Genomic DNA, 24371 nt, shown 5'->3' with positions numbered 1-24371 from the left:
GGGAGAGACAGCCAAGTAATGGGATACTGTTACACTGCCTAACCCCCCATTTGACCATGATCTGGCTCTGCTTCCAAGCACCTGTTTGTTTCTTTTTTCTATTCTAAAACTGTCACATCTCCAGTCACTCTGTGATAACAGTAACTGCCTTACTATATCAATATAATTGCATTTTCCCCTTTTCTCACCTATCCTCAAGTGAGAATAGATTTAGTTAACATAACATTTCCTTATAAACTTTGCTCTCCATTCCTTTTATTACCCTGCTAGCCTTCCTCTGTATCCTCCCAATTAATGTGATATTCTTATCTGTGTACAGGCATGAGAAATTAACATGGAGCTGAGCTGGAGCCTGACCAGGGATCTCCAGAGGAGTAACATCATAACCCATTTCCTGGATTCTGTTTCATCAAGGATACAGGCCAACATTACAGTGCCTTTGGTTACAGCTTTCTCATTTCATACCTATTTATTATTTCATGATATTACTATAGCACCACAGCCTTCTTCTTTAAATCTGAGCTTTTAGGGTCATGTCTTCCAATTGGTATCAATTTCTGCATTATTAGAGTCCATGTGGGTAGTCAATTATGAATGTTCTTAGATTGTCATACCTAATATAAAAGACAGCTCTATCTTTTAAGTTTGTAAAAATGTTGCCCTAGTCAATATGGTTTTACTGACTGACATATTACAATGATAATAACTGTAGCTCTTATAGAAATACATTTTATTTGTTGTGTAACTCAGTATAGAAATGTTCTGGATACACATTTTTATCAAGGCTGAAAATAAGTCATAAACCCATCATTTACATAAACCAAATATTATGCAATACTGCACACTGCTATACAATAATGGAAATGAAGCCACAATTAAACACCATGTGCAATAAAATAATTATTATACCCTACCATTGTGAAAATATGTTTCAATAAATGTATTTTTTTAATTTTGGAGCAATACTAATCTGTTCTTTATTTACTGACAAATACCCTTTATAACATGGAAGGTTCGGTAAAACTAAACAAGCAACAATGTTCATGGATATTAATAACGGATACAGAAATTACCTTGTGTGTGCTACTGTAAACAAATATAAAAAAAATCTATTGATCACACATATATAAACATATGTGTGTGTGTTTGTGTATGTATGTGTATATATATATATATATATATATATATATATATATATATATATATATATATATATATGCACACACACACACACACACACACACACACACACACACACACACACACACACATGGAATGTGTTACTTTGGTTGACTTCTGTTTAGTTGACACAATTTGGTCAACACCTGTCAAGAAAAGTAGCAGATCAGATGATTCTCAGGGTTGGGGAAATTTGGCTTTTCCCAGGGAATTGTGCGATCTCACAGTTAGAATATATATCTGGGTGTAGGGGGCTTGTCCCCCTACAAAAATGATGTTTTCGTTTTGGTTTTTGCATGTACTCATGCATGTTTAGTGGCATTTTGATATGGATAATGTCATTCACTTGGTGTTGATATTAGTGCCTTTCAATAAAGGTAAGTAAATCTATATACATACAGATATATATATATATATATATATATATATATATATATATATATACATGCACATACACACACACATATATATATATATATATATATATATACATATTGTGATGCTTTAGATAGTAAGTACAGAAGATTTCTTCTTAAAGAGTTAGTTTTTACTGGAAGAACACAAAACAGGCTTTACAGGACAATAAGCAATGAAAAACGGCAAGTTAGGTTGAATGCGCAATTATAACAAAAAGTTCCATTAATTTGCCAATTTCAAAGCCATAACTTAAGACAGGAGTACATGATTTTTTTAAAAAAAGAAACATCTTTATTAAATTACCGCATATGAGATAGGCAGTCATACATTTACATAAATGAAAACAAACCTTAATGACAAAATTGTAGTTGCAAACATTATACAACACAAACCATGTTGACATAATTGCAGTTGCAAACATTATACATCACGTATAATTGATCCAGTCATTGTTAGTCAAACATTACATAGCTCATTAAAATCCTGCCTTCTTTCAAACCTCGTTCTTCCTCTGCATGTATTGTCCCCACAATTCCCATTTTTCCTATGTAATTTTCTCCTACCCTTTTCTAAAGATGCCAATTCCGTTTGTTTTATCTCTGTTACTATACTGACTACGTCAAGTACGGTTGGTTTAGACTCTGAGTTCCATTTTCTAGTATTTTCCTTTTTTGGCAGCCATCATAATTAGACTCAGCAAGGCCTTACTATGAATAGGCAATTCCGATTCTGTACCAATAACTCAAAAAAAATCATTTCCTTAGTTACACCAATTTGCTTACCCAGTACCTCTGACAGAGCAGTCTACAGAGAATCTTTAAAGTCTGCCAACTCATTACACAATTTTTTTTAATCCATACTCCTAAGTACTTTGTTTTATTATGTCCCATAAATATGGATATTGCTGAACCAATTTGTGTCTGGGTACATCATTTACAACTACTGCCTTTGTTTTAGCATCATTAATTTTGTATCCAAAAAAAAAAAAAGATTTGAAACTGCCTCAAAATGTTCCACAGCACTAAAATGTCCTTTTTTGGTTTTATCAGGTATAAAATAATGTCATCTGCAAATAGAGCCTGATTTTATTTCCTACCATATCAATTATATCATTAAATTTCAGAGTCAGACTCTTATTTTCTTTGCCAATGGTTTTAAATATAGTGCAAATAACAAAGGGGAAAGAGGACAACCCTGCCTGGTTCCCCTGTTCAAACAGAAATTATCAGAGAAGAACCTGCCACTTTAATTTTCACCTCTGAGCCATCATATATTTCCTAATCAACCTTATAATTTTATTAGGGAATACAAATGCTTCCATTGCCCGGCACATAAACTCCCAGCTTACTCTGTCAAATGTTTTCTCTTTATCAAGACCCACCAACAACAGTGATATTTTCTTATATTCAGCTTCCTCTGGATCAAAAATGTTCTGTTAATGTTGTCAAATGTTTGCCTCCTATCCACAAAATCATGTTGATCCATATCTATCAGGTTTGGCATAATTTTTCCAGTTTTTAGCCATTATAGACATAAACTTTATAATCATGGTTTAGGATTGAAATGGGCTTTTATGAAGCTCAATCTGATGAGTCTTTACCTTTTTCTGGTATTACAACCATCACAGCTTTAGCCAGGAGGTTGGTGCTTCTCCTCCTCTTAAAATACTGTTAAACAAAACCTTCCAGATCTTCATCAGTTTTTTCCCTCCTAGCTTTCAAACTTCCAGAGGAGTACCATAATTCCAGGGGAATTTCCTGTAGATCGGTTACACATCACCATTTTTCTCTCATCTCCTCCTATCCTGTTAATAATTAAGCCTTATCTACCTCTTATCTTTCCATATTTAATTCTTCCATTAACATTTCCATTTGTACTTTTTTTTGATCTTCATATTTCTCTGCTTTATACAGACTTTTATAAAATTTCTAAAATATTTCTAGTACCTCTACAGGAGCTATTTTTATCTTCCTTGTTATAGTCTCCCTAAGGTTGGAGACAACCCTTTCTACTTTCTGCTGCCTGAGTCGTTGAACTAAAAGCTTTTGTGCTCTGTCGTTATTATCAAAAAACAGTTGCTTAACAGCAATCTTTCCAAACTCATACATATTATGAAGCTAATCCTATATTTTCTGCTTAGCACTCTGCAATTGCTCTTCTTCTTGTTCTGTGAGATTCTCTCTATTCTACAATACTTAAACATTTGTCAGTCCCTCTAAATAATTATTGTTGTTTCTTAACCATGTCTCTCTCTTTTATTTCCACCCTATTTTTAAACTCCACTTTAATTTTATCCCACTGCCAACTGTATTTTCAGAAGACATTTCTGTCTTTTCTAATAACTCCTAGATAATTTCCACTACCCTTTCTTTAAATTCTTTTCTTTTCAACAGATAGGAAAGGAGGGATTTGTGACAGACGAGTACCAGTAAGAGTGAAAGGGAAGGTCTACAAGTGGGTAGTGAGACCAGCTAAGTTATATGGGTTGGAGACAGTGGCACTGACAAAAAGGCAGGAGTCAGAGCTGGATGTGGCAGAGTTAAAGATGTTAAGATTTGCACTGGGTGTGACAAGGGTGGACAGGATTAGGAATAAGTATATTAGAGGGTCAGCCCAGGTTGGAAGGTTTGGAGACAAAGCCAGAGTGGCAAGATTATGTTGGTTTGGACATGTGCTGAGGAGGGATGCAGAGTATATTGGGAAAAAGATGCTAAGGATGAAGCTGCCAGGTAAAAGGAAAAGAGGAAGGCCTAAGACAAGGTTTATGGATATGGTGAGAAAGGACATGCAGGTGGTTGGTGTGACAGAGCAAGATGCAGAGGACAGGAAGAAATGGAAACAGATGATCAGCTGTGGAGACCCCTAACGGGAGCAGCTGAAAAACAAAGAAGGAGGGAAAGTGCCAGTGTCTCATTTTTATTTAATTACTCTGCATTTTTATTTTAGTTATTACAGGCATGTGATCTGAAATAGTTATGGGATGTGTATCAAAACTTTAAATCAAATGCACATGCTCCTGTGAAATGTAAGTTCTGTCTAGCCTAGCCCAGTTTTTGTATCTCGGGGAATAATATGTAAATTCACTCGAAACTCCTGCTACTGAATTCACATCTTCCATGCCAAATATTTTCAAACTTGTCTTCAAGAATCTACCCTCCTTTGTTATATTTTCCCTTCTGGGCCCCCCAGACACATCTCCCCTGCTGCAAATCAAATTCCATCCCCCACCTATAAGTAATATTCCTGCTGAAAACTGATGACTTTTCCCAGAATTTTTTTAAGCTCCATTACAGCAGTTTTAGGTGGAATATAAGTACATACCAGTGTAATCCCTCCTCACTTGACAGTAGCCCCTTAGTACTACAAATCTACCATTACTATCTGTTTTGTCCTCTTCTGTCACTACTGGAGCTCCTCATGTAATTAATTATTTCCAAATGTGTCTTCTATAGCACAGCTATTTGCACTCTTACATGTTTTAATACAGTTCACTACTCTTTAGTTTTTGTATATTTCTGAGAGACCATTAACATTTAAAGATGCATTTGAAAGGTTTATGTTAGAAAGTTATTCCCACCTTTTATCTGTAACAGTTTTTTTTCAAGCATCTAGCTCTAGCTTTTAAGTTACATGCATACACTAATGTTTGGCAGTCTGATCTTTTATACATTTGTTTCTTGACAAATCCATTTGAGCCTATGCCACATCTTGCAAAACTTTTTGTTTTATTGAAAGCCCTCAAAAAAAGTGCATCCCAATACACCCAAAACTTCTCTTAACTTAATATTGACACACAAAACTATGCACATCTTCAAATATTGAAAAGTTACCTTCCTAATAGGAATAATTGTCCTAAACTAACAGCCACACTCACAGAATTGAGTTAACCCAAAAGGAAGGTTATCCATGTTAAGACAATGGTACAGCATGTGCTGTCTGGTTTTATCCTATCTTTACTGCTCTCCAAGAAAGAGAAAACCCTTGAATGCTTTCAGAAAACATTATTGCCTAGCCATTGAATGAAAGCCATTAAAAGAAAGACATACTCTGTTTTTATTACTCTCTATCAATTTGTGTCCATGGAGATATGAACCAAACAGAAAACACACCCAACAAGCCTGTATACAAACTCTGTTTATTGCAGTAAAAACACACCAAGATTAAGCACTTTCATCTTTCACATATAAGACTTCATCAGAATAAAGCACACTAATTTAAGGAACATTTTTATACCAGTACATGTTATATAACAGATAAAAATTGAGCCAGTGGTACTGCCGAAATAAATCACATGTGACATGGTCACATGAACAATGTTAAATACACAAAGTGTTAATATTCAAGCTAACCTAGCTTGTTACAAATAGGAAACTTATATATTAAATAACTTCAGTATGTGTTTAAAAATGCAGGCACATTAATGCATGTAAAAATGTTAAAATACTTGAAAGTTTCATAGATTTTTCCTTTAGAGCTGGAAGTATTGTCAATTAATTATTTATACCTGGTGGAAAATTGGCTGCTAGTCTGAGTTTCCAAACCAGCTCTTTTTTATTTAATAGATTCTTCCAGTCACCCCCCCCCCCTCAAATCTATGTCCATTGTATCCAAAATACCAAATTTAAAACCTGTAAAATTGGAACAAGTGAGGTAATGCCTATATAATGCATTTGTATCCTTCTTGTTTTTAACATCATATACGGGCTCATAGATTCTGCTTTTCAATGCCCTTTCCAGTTTCCCAACATAGAATCCATTGCATGTATCACAGAACAAGGTACACCACTCTGGTGGTAAAACAATTACCTTTCTTGAATACAAACTTTTAGGTGCCATCTTATTAGCTAGCTGGGTTTGAGGTGCTTTGAAAATATTAGTACATTAAAAGCACCTCCAACAGGGTGTTGTACCATGACCACCTGTTATCGGTAAATTCAACTTGTTTTCCATAAGATGTTTAATATTCATGCCCACCTTGCTGATAAAAAACCTGTTTATCTCCCACTGCAGTTAACACATCATTATTTACCCTAAATATACTCCAGTTCTTTTTTAATATGTGTTTCACTTCATATGATATAGGGCTGTATTGCACTATACATGCATGCTCATAAATCTTCATTTCACCAGGATCTGTGGGGACTATGTTAGTTACTGGGTGGTTTCTTAAGAGGAGCTTATATTTTAATCCCCATCCTACATAAATGTCCTCAATAATTTGTTCCACCATCTGTTTGGGATATCCCCTTTCTAAAAACAGATCTCTTAATGTGAAACATTCCTGCCTTACATCACTCAGTTCTGAGGTCATGAGTGTAATTCTTATAGCTTGTCTTTTGACCAAGCTTTTTTATGTGAAATTGGGTGGCTGCTCATATAGTGAAGGTAAGAATTACAAAAGGTACTCTTGTGAAATATATTAGATTTGAAACCTGTAGGTGTATGGTAAATTGCCATGTCCAAGTAATATATACATCTAGTGTTGTAATTATAAGTAAATTCCCAAAATTAGGTAGTTTTTCCAGGTGGTTAATAAAGCTAGGGATATCTCCACTTTTCCCTGCCACAAAATAAAGATGTCATCCAAAAACCTGCAATATAATTGGATGTTGTTCCAAAATTCTTTGTGGAATACATATCTTAATTCCCAACCTAATAGTACTATATTTGCATATATAGGGGCGCAGGCAGCCCCCATGGCAACTCCTCTTGTTTGTTGGAAATATTGGCCTTCAAAGAATAAAAAAAATATTCTCTAAGATGAGGTTTACTTTATCATGACTAAGGTGGAAGATGTAAAGAGTGTCTCTTCAAATAATTTTAGTCCTTCTTGCTTTGGAATACAGGAAAAAAGATCTTTCACATCAACAGTTAAAAATACCAAATCAGCTGCCCATAAATTTTGTTTAAGCTGTCCGAGAAAATCCCAGGAATCCTTAATTAGATGTGCTGCTCTCTCCACTACATGCTTAGTCATTTTATCTACAAATAGTGCCAGATTGTTTGTTTTGGAGCCACTGGCAGCAACAATGGGTCTAAAAAGTGGCTCGGTGATGCTTTTGTGTACTTTTGGGATGCCGAATATAACCGGCACCTTAGGATGGGAATTAGTAAGAAAATTAAGGAGGTCATTAGTAATATGTTTGTCCAGGACATATTCTTTTAAATAACTGTCAATACATTGATATGCAATATTTATTTGGTTCTTAGAAACCTGTGCATAATTCTCTTCATTAAATAAAATATTTCTGCATAATGTTGGAATAATCCTCTGAAATGAATATTACTATACCACCTCCCTTGTCAGGAGTAATAATACACATTCCCTTGTCCCCTCTCAGCTGACTCATGAGAATTCTATCATCAGGACTTACGCTGGCATAAAACTTTCTGTTCTGAGCCCATAATTCATACATGTCTTCCTTCACTGGCTTCTCAAAAAAACATTAGTGAGGAGATGGAGTGGTGGATTAAACACACTACTTTTCTTCAGAATAGTATTGCGTGCACATGCTCCATTTTTAGGCCTCACCTGATTTTGGGAAAAATTAGATGGAAATTAAGCTTTCTAGTGTACATTTCAACATATAACAGTCAGCAACATCCAGTACTTTGGAGGAAACAAATTTAAATCTGAAAAACAGTTCTTAGTGATAGCCCTGTCTGTGTAATTATAAATCTTAAAGCCTTGAAAAATATGCACAATATGTTCAGTCCCAAAAATTAATATCTGTTCCTGCCCCTCCCCCAGTTGGGATATCTCCTTTGAATTTGCACTGCATGACTGTATGTGTATTTCCTCTCCTAATTTCTGTTTGCTATCCTTTCTGAGCATATTGGTTGCTGAAAATCCTGTGAACCACCTTCATCCATTTCATTATACACATCAGCATAATCACTGTATAAATCATCAGCCATATCCCTGTCATTACCAGCAGAATTCTTGTGTACGTCAGAGCCATGCACAAAATTCTCCACAGTTAACCTATTAGTAGAAGAAGCAGATTTAGTTTGATAATGTTCAACATCCCTATCTTTCTTTTTTCTTTAAAAACAATGCATTGCATTTCCTTTCTTCCCTGTTAACAAGTTTTTCATAAAAATCTTGATACTGTGAAAACAGCAAGTCATTCACAATATTGGTGTTTAAATCTTCTAAGGTCTTTGCTCATCTTTGCCTGCATCTGTTCGTTGTAAAATAATGCTTTTTCTAAAAGCTGCATCCTCCATTTATCAAACAAACACACAAAGTATTTATATAGTATATATAAATATAAATTTAGAAATAGAAGTTATATATGCCTGTACAGACACATGGTTAGCTGAACTAAGGTCTGATGTCACACCTGCTTATCTAAGACACTATACTGCAGCAAACTGGAGTTTGTTTTACTTTGTGCAAAGCTAACGTGGTAACTGCAAAATATGAAATGTCTGAAACATGTTGCCTGGTACTTTTTGCCACATAATTTTATAAATTTGAAAAATTTAGAAAATTAAATATTTCTTCAAAAACATACAGACGTACAGTAAATCTGGTGCCTAAGTTAGTCTCTTATCCTCGTTGGGGTTCAGATCTTAAAGGGATTGTTTCTAGGTCTTGACAAAGTGAGGAAACTGATGGTAAAAGCAGCAGTTTTAAGTTCAGTGAAACAGGTAATATTATAGCAATAACCCACGCCTGGGTGTGGGTAATGCTGGATTTACCCACGGTTGGCGTGGTTTGGTCCCGAGGGCGAAGCCCGAGGGACCAAACAAAGACAACCGTGGGTAAATCCAGCATTACCCACACCCAGAAGTGGTTATTATTATACAATGACATTATTTAAGAAAAGAAATAATTACTTTTCTTAAATAATGGCATTGTATAATGCCTCTTTGCTGCCCTTCCGCAGCTGTCTGGTGTTCTGCGGCAGTTCTGATGTACTGCGCATGCCTACGCAGTACATCAGAGCTGTGGGCAAAAGCAACGGAGAACGCAAGATCTCCGTTGCTTTTGTCTCGCTATGTTAAATGGGTTTAACATAGCGAGACAGCTTTAAAATAAGCAACGGAGATCTCCGTTGCTTATTTTAAAGCTGTCTCGTGTTAAACTCATTTAACATAGCGAGACAGGTTTAAAAAAAAAAGCAACGGAGATCGCAAGATCTCCGTTGCTTTTTACACACTGTGTCGCTATGTTAAAGGAGTTTAACATAGCGAGACAGCTTTAAAAAAAGCCACGGAGATCTCCGTTGCTTTTTTTAAATCTGTGTCGCTATGTTAAAATCTTTTAACATAGCGAGACAGTGTTTTATACTAACGGAAAAAGTCCGGGCGACCGGACCTTTTTCCGTTAGTATATTGAGGGATTTACAATGGGCACGCTGGTTGGGCTGGCCAATCAGCGTGCACGTTTTAGAGTAAGCATTGTATAATATACTTTAATTTTTTAAGTCTCTGTAAAAGCTAGTGCACTGCTAAACTAATGACTGGTGGAATTCAGCAGTTTACCTACAGTGATCATTTAAGTAAACAGGAATAATGACAGTACACTGGACAGCAAAAAATAAATATAGACTCAAAAGGGAATGTCTCAGTAAATAGTAATCTTGAAAACTATAAGGTAATAAACACTTGCCAAAAGTATAAAAACAATGGTAACTTTCATAAAACTGTTACAGATTTAAAAAGTGTTAATGGTTACCAAAAACATTTAACTGGGAAATATGTGGGTAGCAGCAAATAAAGCAATCATTTTGTCAACGTTGTATTATGATAACTGGAATAGCTTGACACTGTTTTTCTTAAGCATAAATTAATTAATTCTAGCTCAAGAGAAGCTTGCACAAGTGGATGTGGTGCTAAATGTAGGTTATTAGGTTGCCTGGAAACAGAAATGCAGTTTCATTAAAAAAATGACATACAAAATGAAAAAAAAAAACAGATTAAGATAAAATAAGTTTTGAAAGAAGCCTTCAGCTTCTTCAAAGTAGTTATGCATGTGATTATATCAGCTACTGAATGCATCCATTTTTCATGGGGAAGTAACCATTTGCAAGCAATGGACAAAGTATAGCCCAGATCTTATATGATTTTCAGAAAAGGCTGCATTTAGTTGCAAGGAGTTCTTGTGGTTAAGCATAGTTTAATATGGACAACAGTGATTAAAAAAAGTACTTAATCTAATCACAAACAGCTCATGATTCAAAGCAGTATGAAGCTACATGGAAAGATTCAGGAAATCTAAAGGCAGTGATGAGTTCTAAGTAAAATTAAAATGTGGACCAGCACTTTAAAATGGTATGTCGATGCCTGCAATCACCTTCTTGCATCAAGTGTAAAATAAATAGAACTTTTTTTTTGTATAGATCTAAGTGAATTTAAGAAGATAGGGGATTTTTTTTTTATTTTGGAAGTGAACCCAGCTATACCTCAAGATTGTTCAATGCCCACATCCCACAATATGACATAATCAAAACATTAGACTGTAGGGGACATGGCACACACACGGTGGGGTTACTGTACTAAGGTCCCATGTGGTTTACTATAGCACACCAAGCTCCTTTGTTAATTCTACATGAAGTTTCTATTCATACTGCTTTTTCTGAAGACGTTTTGTGGTTGAACAGAAAGCCACTAGCATGGTGCAGGCTAATGCTTCACTGCTCCCCCACTTTCTGCCCCCCCCCCCCAATTCTCCACAGAGCTATGATACTGCTGCTTGCAATTACTTCTTCAGTTAGTTTTATGTGGGGACAGATATTTATGGTGCCTCTTATTCAGGTTTAATTTCTTCAACCTTTGAATAATTATGAATTGTGCTCATTTTCTAATCTCATCTCCTTTTAAGAGCTAATGTGCTATACAACTCATAAGAAGTGTACAGTGACAAAAATGACTGATTTCCTTGTTAGAAATCATTACTTTGTCTTGGCAAAATGTAGCTGGCAATTGTCTCATAACGTAGTTTTAACAAAGGAGAAATGCCAGTGCAGCTAATTTAAAAAAAAAATGCTGGCATCATGCCCTGTACCCATCAAGGCTATATTTCCTTTATATTGGTTTTCTAGACTGGTAACAAGGGATGTAGTGGATTGACAGGGACTCACAGCAATCATCATGCAGGGTAAGTGAATTTTATGTTTGACCTTACTCCACTCTCCCACTTCTGGCTTGTAGCTGCAGTATAACACTTGGTGCACCAAAGTATATGCACGCAGGTATATTTATACACCTGCATCCCCCACCTAGTGTATATGTAGACCCATTTGCAAATGTGTGACCCAAGTCTCTCCACTGGAGCTGTAACATCAAGCTGTGAGCCAGGTGGCCCTCCTCCTGCAGAATTTTATCAACTCTCTACCTCCAAGATGGATGTACCATCACAGGTAGGCCGGTTCCATTCCTCCACCCCCAGGCTTACAGACCAACCTGTGTTCACCAGGGGTGTAGTCAGGGCAAAGACTTGTATTTTAAAAAATAGCAGTAAAGCAGCAGATGTTGTTCCTAGGTGATTACTAGGCTAATAGCCCTAGGGGCCTTTATAAGCCTAGCCATGATTTCCCAAATGTGTCCGACATGATTTGATATCCAAGGTGATTTTAAGGGTTGGATATAGGCTTGGACAATGGGTGGTCAAGCATTCACAGGCTGCTTCTGTCCTTAAGATGCAAAGGTGCCATACCAGGGAAAATTTCTGATTCCCTGTCCACTGGTCCAAATTACACTTGAATTTGGTTAAGGAAAAACTCTGCTTTATATGTATGTTAGGCCTTGTGAGTATACTCACTCGTACTGAGCATACTAGGAAAGTTTTAAAATATAAACTCTACGCAAAATTCATTTTATATATATCATATGCTCTACATAGTAATTATTTGCTCCTTGCCCAGCTATGATGCACCGGGAATAAAGCCTTGACTACATGCAGTGCCTCAGGTGCAAGAAGACCTGAGGGGTGGGGATGGAAATGAGCAGCTGATAAAGGCTCACTCATCCAGGGGAAGAAAGGGTAATTCTAGTTTACTGACTGCTAACTTGCAAAAGTAGAAGCTTGTGCAGTGGTGAATTCATCAGATACTAGGGATTTGAGGTTTTGACATCAAGTCAGTGAATGTAGCATTCAATGCATATACTTGGCTGCATACATGCATGCTAGGAAGGCATAGCACACCCTCTCAGTGATGTGAGTGTTCACTTTACTACCTGACAGTGGGTTACGGTTTAATAACAATGCCCATATAAAATAATGCTCTGCCTGATACTGGCTATAAAGAGGGGAGAAGGCATCATCCATTTCCCACCTAGGGACAATTACAGTCCTTCCTGAAATATAGGACATCTGTAGCTTTAAGAGAGACCCACAGGCCATTGGGAAGAGGAAGTTCCTCCCGTAGAAACAGATGGATAGGTATGCATTAGAAGGGGCAAGAAATCCTCCATGGCTATCTGAACTATGGCCTCTTCTATATGGCTCTCATTCATTACAGGAAGGGCATGATGCATTAATTACAAATGCGTTCAAGGTCTATGGGAGGAGGACTTGATGGTTGACAGAGGTGGAAGGAAAAAAACATACAAATATAAAATAATTGTTCTTTTATATGTTACTGTGGAATGCTGTAGTAAAAAAAAAAATAAAGATGTATGCCTTTATTACTGCTCTCAGATGTTACTGTCTTCCGTTGCTTTACATAGCAGCATCATAAATTATATAACTAAAAAAACAGTCTTAAGAATAAAGCTGTCATACTGGTCTACTACAAGTGCTTTTAAGCTAGTAGCTTGCAAATACACTTGCTCCCTGCCACCTGCTCTAAATGGCATGTGCCCAGAGTCCCACTAGACTGATATTACTCAGTTCCCTGGTCCTCCCACCTCCCAACCCTACTGAACTGCATAGACCTGCCTGAGTCCAAACTCTAACCCTAAAACTCCCACCTGTTCCCTAACTGTAGCACTCCCCATCCCAATCCCTAACTCTAAAGTCACTTATTGCCCCTTACACTTAATACCTCGCTTTACTCCTTAACACTAAACTCCCCTCCTACTTTCCACCCCCCCCCCCTCTCCCACTTCTTCACACTCCCTCTGCATAGCTGCTGCACTTCACCTGAACATGCAGTTGAGTTTGAGCACTAATGACAGTCCTTGCAATTTGCAAGAGACTGGAGTCTTTGACTTACAGAGTGTAGTCTTCAAGCACCTGGGACTTGAGTGCTTCTGGTGACCCCTGCGATAATGGATACACCAGTAGCCACTGCATTTATGGCTAGTCCTGCCTTTGTTCATAACTTCTTAGCAGTAATAAAAAAGGATCAGGACTACTGCAAACAAATGGAATATAAACTTACCTATGCCTGTTTTATTTTCCAGTGTTAATTTTGCTATAGTCAAGGGATCTTTAAAATGAGTACAGCACCAGACTTCCATCACTCAGCTATCAGAGCAGTGTTGTGGTATTGACCAGTTACAAATATATCATGGCCCAGGGCCTTAAATTAGAAGCAAAATGTACACAACCAAGCACCTAAGTAAGAAGGAAGAAAGTACAGTTGTGTACATAAATGTAGATGTTCAAATGTAGTCACTGTTGCAGTCAAAACTGATGGGATTTCCAGCCGTGGAAGACCTTGCCCAGCCCAACTACCAAAAAATTTCCTCCTCCCCCTGTAGCCGGTGGCACCCGGAACTGATGTCAAGACATCTGGGCATAAAGGGGGTAATACTGGTGCCATACCCTCAGTACTTTCTTGCCCAGTACATAAGGAAGCCCCTAGAAGGCCCCTAAAGTTGCTCAGAAACTCCATAGTAAGGGCCAGAGTCTAATCCAAACATAGGAGGGGTGAACAACCTGGAACTAGAGAGGAGAATGCCTACCCCAAACTCATGAGGCAAGAGGGGAAGGAATAAAGGAAAGAACAGTGCAACTGTGAATACACTCAAACATCTACATTTGTGGTAAGTGTACACAACTGTACTATGTTCTTCACGTTTCACTGTTGCAGTCACAAGTGATGGGATGACTCCCAAAGCTGAAGGAGGGTGGATGGAAACTTTTATGGAGAGGAGAGAATGTCCTGTAAGTTTGCAGTGGCAAACAGCACTGTGGACTTGGAGGAGGCTGGAAGGTGATTATGTCTGATGAAGGTATGCACAGATGACCAAGCAGGGGCTTCCAAATTGTCTTTGAGGCCACCCCTTTAAAAAGATGCAGAAGTAGCCCTGGTGGAGTTATACCTCACAGAGTCTGGTGACTTCTTTCCAAAATGGTTGTAGCAAAACAAGATACAGTGAGAGATCCATTAACAGACTGATCTCTTAGAAACTGGCTTCCCCTCAGAATTACAGGCAAGGGCCACAAAAAGCTGGTTAAGCTTCCTGACATTTTTTGTTCTGTCCAAGTAGTAATGCAGTTGCCTATGCACACCCAATGAATAGAGGATTCTTTCCTCTTGTTTTGAGGGTTAGGAAAGAAGGTAGGCAAGTGGGTGACCTGGTTTAAACAAATCTCTGCAACCATTTTAGGCATAAAGGAGGGGTTGGTCTTAAGAGATACTCTGTCAGGGTGGAAAGTGATGAAAGGTTCCACACACACAAGGGCTTGAAGCTCTGATACCCTTCTAGCTGAGGTAATGGTGAGCAAAAAGGTTGTCTTCCTGGCCAGGAATTTAATGTGTGCAGAGGCAGATGGCCCAAAATGAGGTATGGTGAGCTTCTTCAGAATGAAATTACGATCACCGTGGAACAGGAGGTTTTCTCAGGATTCTAATATGAATAACCCCATTCAGGATCTGTTTCATGAGAGGATGGGAAAAGAGAGGGGGTTAAATAGGCAGACAAGCTTAAATTGCTGAAACATGAATTTTAATAAAGAAGTAATAAAGGCCCTTGTCAAAAAATCCCGGAAAGTATGACAGGATCTAAGGAATCTGAGCTACAAGAGGGCTCTGTAACCTTTGTCTGCACCACATAATGAATCTCTTCCATTTGGCAGAGTAAGATTTTCTTGCGCTCAATCTCTTGGCTTCTTTTAGAATGCCCAAGACCTGTTTGTTAAGGGATGACCCCCTCCAGGGGGTCAAAGTATCATCCAACCTGTCAATTTGTGTGTGTTCAAGTTGAGGTGTATGATGGTGCCCTTGTTCTGTTTTAATAGGTCCACTCAATGGGGCAGCAGCCATGGTTCCTTCTTGGTGAGATTAAGCATTAGAGGATGCCAGTGCTACTTTAGCCAGTCTGGAGCTATACGAATGACCACTGCAGCTTCTTCCCTTATCTTTAGCAGTACCCTGTGAAGCAAGGGTATTGGAGGGAAGGAGAAGGCATCTCTCTTCCAGACTGACCTTGTTTTGGTTCTTGAGGGTACACTTTTTTCAAGTGAGAGTTTTCTTTGATGGCAAAATGGTCTAGCTATGGCACACCATATTCTCTTGGTTATGCTGATAAAAACTTCCCAATGCAGTTGACACTCATGAGGGTCTGACAGGCTCCTGCTGAGGTGATCCTCCAGTTGTTTTTTTTTCCTGGTAGGCACTGATCCATGAGGTGCAGATCTAGGGAGTTTGCAGTTTCCCAAAGGTCCATGGCTAGGTGAAAAAGAGAGTAAGAGTGAGTCCCCCTTGCTTGTTTATGTATCACATAACCATGGTATTGTCTGTCTTTAGTAGGAACATTTTTGGTTTTCATTGGTCTTTGAATGCAATCAGACCTTTTTGAACTGTCATCAGTTCTTTTAGGTTGATGTGTTTGTTTTTGGACTGGGAGTCCTATCTATCCTGAGTCTAAGTTGTACTGAGCCTCCCAGCCTATGGCCTAGGCATCTGTCATCAGAGTTTGGTCCTGAAGAATAATCCTGAAGGGAAGACCCATGTTGAGGGAGTAGGCTCAGGCCTACCAGACAAACTCTTTCCTGAGACAAGGGTAAAGTTTGACCCTGAAGTTGAGGGACAGTGAATGATGGCACCAAACACTTCTGAGGTACCACTGTATCTTCCCCATATGAAGTCTGGCCAGGAGGATCATGAGTATGCAAGATGTCATGTACCCAAACCTCTGTGGAACTCTCTAGCCATAAGGTAGTTCCTGAGAAGGAACTTTTTGAAGCACATAGTTAGAAAGGTAACCTTGTCTGGAGAAAGGAAGGCTTTCTGAAGAGAGGATCCAGCAAAATCCCCAAAAAAACAAAACAAAAGTTGCAAAAAGCACTCCCAAAAGCACTAGTAAAGGTAAAAAAGAGTGCAAAACTGGCAAAAAAAGGATGAACTTGTTAGGAATTAAAACAATCTTTCCTTTATTAAAACACTTCCGTCAAAGTAGCATCCCCAGAAACACAATCCTGTTTGTGAGAATACTCTGACATTTTTGGATATTGGTGGTGACCCCCACTAAAGTCAGGATCTCTTGGGTGTAAAACAGATCCGATTTGAGTTTGTCTAAATTTGTTGCTTGAATGAGGCAATTGTCTAAGTAGGGGTAGCTCCGAATGACATTTGACCTACAAAAGGCTATCACTGTGGCTAGGCATTTTGTGAATACCCTGGGTGTAATAGATAAGCCAAAGGGGACAGCATAGAACTGATAATGCCTCACACCTGCTCTGAAGCATAAGAACCTCCTGTGAGTTTCTTCTACACAAATATGGAGGCATGCGTCCTTTAGAGCTAGTGTTACCATGTAGATGTTGGGTGAAATCATGGGCAGCAATTTTTGAAGGGTTATCATTTTGAATTTCGGTACCTGCAAGAAAGTGTAGAGCCCTGATAGGTCCAGAATAAGGCTCCAGGTATCCTCTTTTCTTGGTACGATGAAGAGTCTTGAGTAAAATCCCTTTTCTTGTAGTGTGCTTGCTACTGTTTCCACAGAACCTTGGGTATACAAGAGCTGAGTTTGTTTTAAGACCTCTGTTTTTTTGGATTGGTGGAATTTCTGGGAAACTTGACGGAGTTAGAGGCTTTTTGAACTTAAGTTCAAAACCTCTTTTTATGATTTTCAGTAGCCACAGATCCCTGGTAATCAGAGTCCAATTCTTTAAGAAGAGAGACAGCCGTCTTCCCAATCTGGGGCAGGGTGGTAGGGAGGGAGGGGTGAGACTTGAGGGGTGGGGAAAGGCAGTCTCGAGGAAGACTCCTAATTGCTCCTTGCTGTGTCCCTATCGACTGGATCCTACAGGCCTATTAGAATCTGCTTGCCACTGTCTTGATCACTAGTGCTGGCTTTGATTACTTTCCTTTCAAGGTCTCCTATGTTTTGGCTTAGACTGGGAGGCTGGAAAGGACCAGTGTTTGGTAGGATAACTGTGGGTGAGGCGAGGTGAGGTGATTGAACTTGAAGAAGGTCCTTGACTGTTTGCATGGACTTGGCCTTAATCTCCATGTTTTAAGCACAGCTTCAGCCTTGGGGCCAAAAAGGTAAATGTTGTCCAAAGAATTATATGTCATTTGTGTATCAAACTGATTTGTACAGATGCTTGTGTTTAGAAATGTATTTCTGGTGGAGGACTTGGGTTGGGCACTCGGCTGAGGACTTAACTCTGAAGCTGTGCCAGTAGGGAGTCTTAATTGGGGACCTGGAGCTAGACAGCTAGAGAAATCCAGACCCTGGGCTGACAATGTTCCCTATGTGCTCTTAAGAGAAATTGTGCTTGATGCATAGAGGTCTGCATTTGGAAATACGGAGTGTATCCATTTGTATTCCAAGTGAATGTCCCTCTCCATTGTCATTGGTGAGGATTCTGGCTCCTTGATTACTGGTCCAGAACAGAGATGTCACACATGTATATATCCAAAGTCATACATGCATTACTTTGGTTGGCCTCCTCTAGGCTGAAGGAAAGGGTTGCCTGACTGGCATCAGCTTGCTCCTTTTTTAACACTTTCAGGACACAGAAATCCATAACACTAGTGTCCTTCTTGTGAACATCTGCTTCATGACGCCTAGAGGCACAAACATTATGAAATGTTCCAAAATTATTTTCCTTGAGATCTATGAACTTTGTCTGGTAAGTCTTAATTCATTTTATGCAAAGGTATGAAGTCTCACTTCCTTGAGCTCAAGCTCCTTTGGATGGTCTTGTATCTGTAGGTCAGTCCTGTTGTCATGAACTTCCACCTCCTACAAGGAGTTAGAATTCTCTGCTGCAACATGGTGTTACTGTGGCCACATAACCGTATGCATGTAGGTGACAGAAGTCTCCAGCAACTGACTGCTACCACACCCATATAACAAAACAAAGGTGGATGGCTGTACTCCCCCAGCAACAACAAATTGTTACCATGGCCTGATAACAGTATACATGTGGGTGGCTGATCTCCCCATGCACCAGACCTCTACCATGGCCAGATAACAGTATAGATATGGGTGTCTGACTTCCCCCAGCCACAGACCGGTACCGTGACTAGATAACAGTATACCTGCCATGGCCAGACAACAGTAAACATGTGGGTAGCTGAACACCCCCCATCAACAGACCATTACCATGGCCAGATAAAAGTATACATATGGGTGGCTAAAGTCTCCCAGCAACAGACCTCCAAACCTCTTGAATGCTTTTTCTTATATTTTTTGAACTGAGGAGATCTCCTACTGTGTCTAATACTGGATGTCTGTGCATCAACAAAGACATTCTCCACTGTACTGTTAAAGGAGGCATCTGTGTAGTCTGTTATATTTAATGTTTACATTATCATGCCCTTCCTTCTCAATAAAACAAATACAGAGATTTGACAGTAACAGTTTTGCTAAACTCATTACCAAAGCATCACCTTCTGATGACATCAGCAAAGGTCATTAACTTCTTAAATTTTATATGTATTTCACTATAAGTATCCAGTTATGGCAGCTAAATCTACTGCCTGTAATTTAGTAATCATTTTCTGAATACAAAACCTGTAACAGTAGAAACAAATGTCCATGGCACATGTTAAATAGTATAAACATCTCCTTCCTTTAAACTTACCAAGTGTTAAGAAAAAAGAAACAAACACATACGCACGAGCACCTGCACACACACACACACACACACACACACACACACACACACACACACACACACACACCAAAGTAAGCCATGAAACAAAAGGCATTTTTATGCAGACAGTCCTATACAACAATATTCCTGTATAACGTATACTGATGCTTACTATAAAAAGTACTTGTGGAATTAGCTTATGCTCTGGTAAGAACGTGAAAATGTGTAGCTTCACAACTTATTGCACAGAGCCAGTAGGGAGTTGTTTTTTATTAGTTTCACTCCTATGACAATTACACCGAATGAAGCAGAGAAAGCCACACTGACTTGTGCAAGGCTTAATACAGAAAAGCAGCTGAGCTGAGATTTGAGATTGGTGACAGCTAGATTGCAGCTCTGTGTTCTGACTACTGACAGTTTAGCCACATACATGCCAATATCAACTGTTGCAAAATTGCTTCCTTCCCCTGAAAACCACTCCCACTCTTGTTTTTTTTTTTTTTTTTTCAGCATTTTAATAAAACAGAGTAGTACAACTTGGAATGCTTTTGACCTGCGCCTTTTATTCTGTTTTTAATTCCCCTTTACATGATTCCTTCTTTATCAGTTTGTACATGGTTTATACCATCTTTTACAGATAAACCTAAGCAGAAGTGTTTTTTTTTTAAATCCCCTGGCTTTCCCTTCTCGATAATACTAAAGAAAAAATGGATTCAAGTCATTTAAAAGCTATGCCCCATTCATTAATCAGTCGGTGGAAAGTGATGACCTACCTTGAAAGGTGTAAATCAGACAACAGAAACAAAGCAAAACAGAATTTAAAAGGCACAAGTCAGGACTTTGCTTCTGTCATGCACTGATCCTCAAAGTGGCTGAAAGCATTTTTAACATATGATTTAACATGCAGTATTAATGTTTTTAAATTTCAGTTAAAAATAATGCAATGCCACAATAATTACCATTTCAAGGAATTGCTAATATTTTTTATAACATAGGGCTTGTTCAATAAATGAGAAACTTCAACTCACTGATTAAGGACTCACAGACAAGCCAAGAACCTAACTTATTCTTAGACACTTCCCAAAGCAAATAAATCCATTAGTAACAGATACAAAGGTACTGTGGGGCATGACTCCCCCAGACCCATAATTATATATTATTATCTCCAAGTCACACACTATGTCTACAGAGAAGTACATGGGTAGTAGCCCTATAAAGAGCTAATGTTTATCAGCTGCACATTGTGGGAGATCACGAACTTCTAGGAAGGCTCAAACAAGGATAAGTCAATAAAATTAATGAACATCCAGATCAAACATTTAGATAATGTTTCACTTACAAGAAAGACAAAAATAAAGGAAAAACATGTGGTTGTGCCACTCCTACCTTAAATGAGTATTTGCGGTTTATACGGTCTTCGGGTATGACAGGAGAAACCACATAACTGGGTAAAGGAATACTCCCCAACACAGCTTCTTCTCTACTGTCTATAACAATCAAAATATGATAGCTTATTAGAAGATGCATGCCTTCAGCAGATTACTACATAGACAGACAACATATACATGCCATACCTCCTGTCAGACTTTTTCCTTAACTAGCAGAGCTGATGTATATATAACTCACAGATTGAAAATAAGTTCTACTGTTTATGCTGCAAAAATTTTCCTAATGTTTCCAGTGCTACACCCTGCTTTAAGAATGACCCAGAAGCCAGATATTCTCCTTCACAATCCACAGTACTGTGGAGTTCAGGAGTGACAGTGTAGGCAGTGACATCTGACAGGTACTATATCATCATCGTCACCTGTGGTCATGAGCTTTGGGTAGTGACATCACACAAGTACTACATCCCCAACCTCACTAATGGTCATGAGCTTTGCAGAGTGACAAACACATTGTAACCACAGGCAGAGCCAAATCCAGTACTAGGTGACCTGGGCAATTAATTGCCTAGGGCCTGCTGGCCGAGGGGGCTGCCACACCATTTAATTTTTAATTAAAAAAATACAATTACGTCTGCCTTTTTTTAACAGCATTCTTCTTTAAAAACACTCTGCATCTGTGCATGCATCGACACACATTTTAAAAGTTTCTTCTTTTCCACACGCACATAATTTGCTTGGGTTCCTTCTTCAAGCAAGATGGTCATTTCCAGGGACATATTTTCATTTGATAAGGCAGTTAAGGTAGTGGTGTGTGTGTGTGCCCGTGTAATGTCTTAGATAGGGATGGCAGGATAGAAATTAACTTGCTCAGGCTCAAACACTGTACCTTGTGGTTACAGCAGACAAGAGCCTGAATCTTGTATACCAACTACCAGACTATTTAAGAGTTTCAGTGCATTTTTCAAGAAATTGCGAGTTTCAAGGGAAGGGAAGTTTATTGTTGCTCATGCTAAGTCTGTTTTCAATGTGCAAATTTTTTTTATTTTTTTAGCAAATGGCCATCAATGTTTGTGCTATACTATTTTTAAAGCAGGTCAGTAGCACAATAAGTAGTATACTTGCCTTTAGTGTAAAAGGTTGTGGGTTCTACTCTCACACCATGTAGATGGATTGCTGATAACGTGGTGTATATTAAGAGGGGATGGGGGGTTTGCACTCCTGAGTGTGTTCTCCTTTGGATGAGATGACTAGTAACTATGAAACTGCTGTTGGTTTGCCAGCCATTCCCTGTTGCAATATTACCAGCTTACCACTTTTTTTTTAATGTAACATGGGTAATTTATTCTTCAAGAGCAGCAGGCACTGAATTTGTACATGAAACACTGAAATGTAAAGTTGCTTGCCAGCAGCAATCCCTCCATTAGTCTCAGATCTCTTTAATATGGAATTATTCACATGACTTTACTTCTGAAGAGATTGTGCATATTGACTTGATATTTGTGGATTGTAATGAAGTTTAAGTGGCCTTTTATGGTTGACGTGTTCTGAAATTGATAGTCTCATCATTACTGTTTCATATGTTTTGCTTCACTGCTTACTGAAAAAAATGTTCAAACCTAGAAATGTAAAACACACTAACAACAGGTGCTGTATTATACAAGGAGAATATAATGAAGAAGATGAATCAAAGAACACATGCTGTTTGCTTGGTCTTAAAATGTGTGCAAAGAGTCTACGGTTTGAAAACAGCTCAAAGGTAAACTTAAGTCTGCCACTGGCCAGATGCATTCTCCTTGAATGTGGGCTGCAATGCCACTTCAAAGGCAGAGAAGTTTACAGTTAATGCTAAGTCAGTTTTCATTCTGAGACTGTATTTCTTTGTTTATCAAATGGCTATCAGTGTTTGTGCTAGAAAAACTGAAATAACAGTTTTAAATTAAATTAAAATATCTGTAATCAATGCAGAAATAAAGAAGAAAATAGTATGTACAGTGACGGGTTTGAACACTGTTTATGGTAACTGGAGAGAAATAGCCAAGTAATGGGACACTGAAATGGCTGGGAGGGGTCAAACCATTACCATGCCATTTGACCATGATGTGGCTCTTACCACAGGGAAGGGGGGAACAACTACTGCTCAACTTTCAAAAAACTCATCATCCCTGCTCTGAGTTCTACCATAAGCTGCTGAAGTCTTTGAGTTTTGCAAACACTCCTGAATGCACTTCCATTTGCTACTTTTGGGAGACCCTGGCATGTATAGTACACTATGTTATTGCCTAAGCCTCCTGAAACATGATGACTATCAAACTGATTATCAGTGAAACGGTCCCACCTGCCACTACCACCCTTCACAGGCACAGAGTCATGACTGATTGGCTTAAGCATCAGCCAGCTAAAAGTTGAGTCAAGCTGAGAAGCGAGAACCTTCTAAAATAAACTGTGACACTATGTAGGAGTCTTGCTGAAGTATTAAGGTGGATGGCTGGGAGCATAAGAAAATAAGGCACTGTTTAGAACTATTAATGCTAAGAAAAAAGCCACAACCCCTCACCTATTTAACTCTTTCTGGGAATCAAGAATGGAGAAATGGAGTGCCCTGGGAAGAAGACAGCAGATGAGTGAGGAGAAAACAGAATCAGTCCTGTTGTTTGAAATCACAGAGGTAAGACACAGGAGCATATGTCTCAAATTATTTGCTGAAAAAATCAGGACAAAACCAAAAATAATGTAGTGAAAAGGCCCCAAATTGGGGCAATTTTTACATATTACTTTAATTCACAAATTTAACAGAACAGTTGTTACATTAGCATACATTTTCTGATCAATAAGACATATGAAGCTCTAATGTATGGCATTACTGACTAATTGTAATCCGCTGTAATATACCAAAAAAATCAAAAAAACATGAAGGACAGGGCAAAAAATATGAGGCAAAATCAAGGATAGCAGAGAAATATGCACAAGGTGGATAACAAATGTATTTCGATCAGCATGTCAACCTAATTAATATATAACAGAAAAGTAGTCTATTTACCATTTCGTTTTCCATTTTACCACTTTTACAGGCATAACTACAATGAATTTTCTGCTGCATCTTTTCTGTTTGATACCTGTAGTTCCTTATGTTATCTCATGAACTGTCTTCTTTAAATGATTAATGAGAGCACATTATCTTTTGGACAAAATGTGGAAATTAAAAGACACTAAGATGACCTGTCTAGGGAACATAACTGCACTGGAGAGTTTAAGCACTGCTTACTTACTTGATGGGCATGTTTCTGGATCTACTTCAGTAGACCAAAAGTTCACTTACCCGACTTTCAGTTAGCTGAGATGAAAAGGCCAACAACTGCAGAACAACGACATCCCAGAACACCGACTTCCCACTCCAGGTAAGTAACTGCTTGGCCATCCTGAAAAAAATAGTAAAACCA

The 24371-nt window shown here is 38.4% G+C and overlaps 1 protein-coding gene across 10 annotated transcripts in view; it reads right to left on the bottom strand.

The window, feature by feature from the left end:
- The window catches only part of PLEKHA7 (pleckstrin homology domain containing A7), a 2079953-nt gene that overhangs the window by 703891 nt on the left and 1351691 nt on the right, over positions 1-24371 (bottom strand). For all 10 annotated transcript variants that reach the window (XM_044082761.1, XM_044082762.1, XM_044082767.1 and 7 more), the window contains exon 6: positions 20933-21033. In XM_044082761.1, the coding sequence (XP_043938696.1) occupies positions 20933-21033 (101 nt within the window). The remainder of the gene's footprint in view (positions 1-20932; positions 21034-24371) is intronic.

The sequence above is a fragment of the Protopterus annectens genome, chromosome 9.part0 (genome assembly GCF_019279795.1).
Source record: "Protopterus annectens isolate FY-2018-M chromosome 9.part0, PAN1.0, whole genome shotgun sequence".
NCBI lineage: Eukaryota > Metazoa > Chordata > Ceratodontiformes > Protopteridae > Protopterus > Protopterus annectens.
The sequence above is the reverse complement of the archived record's forward strand: the minus strand, read 5'-3'. Positions and strand labels throughout refer to the sequence as shown.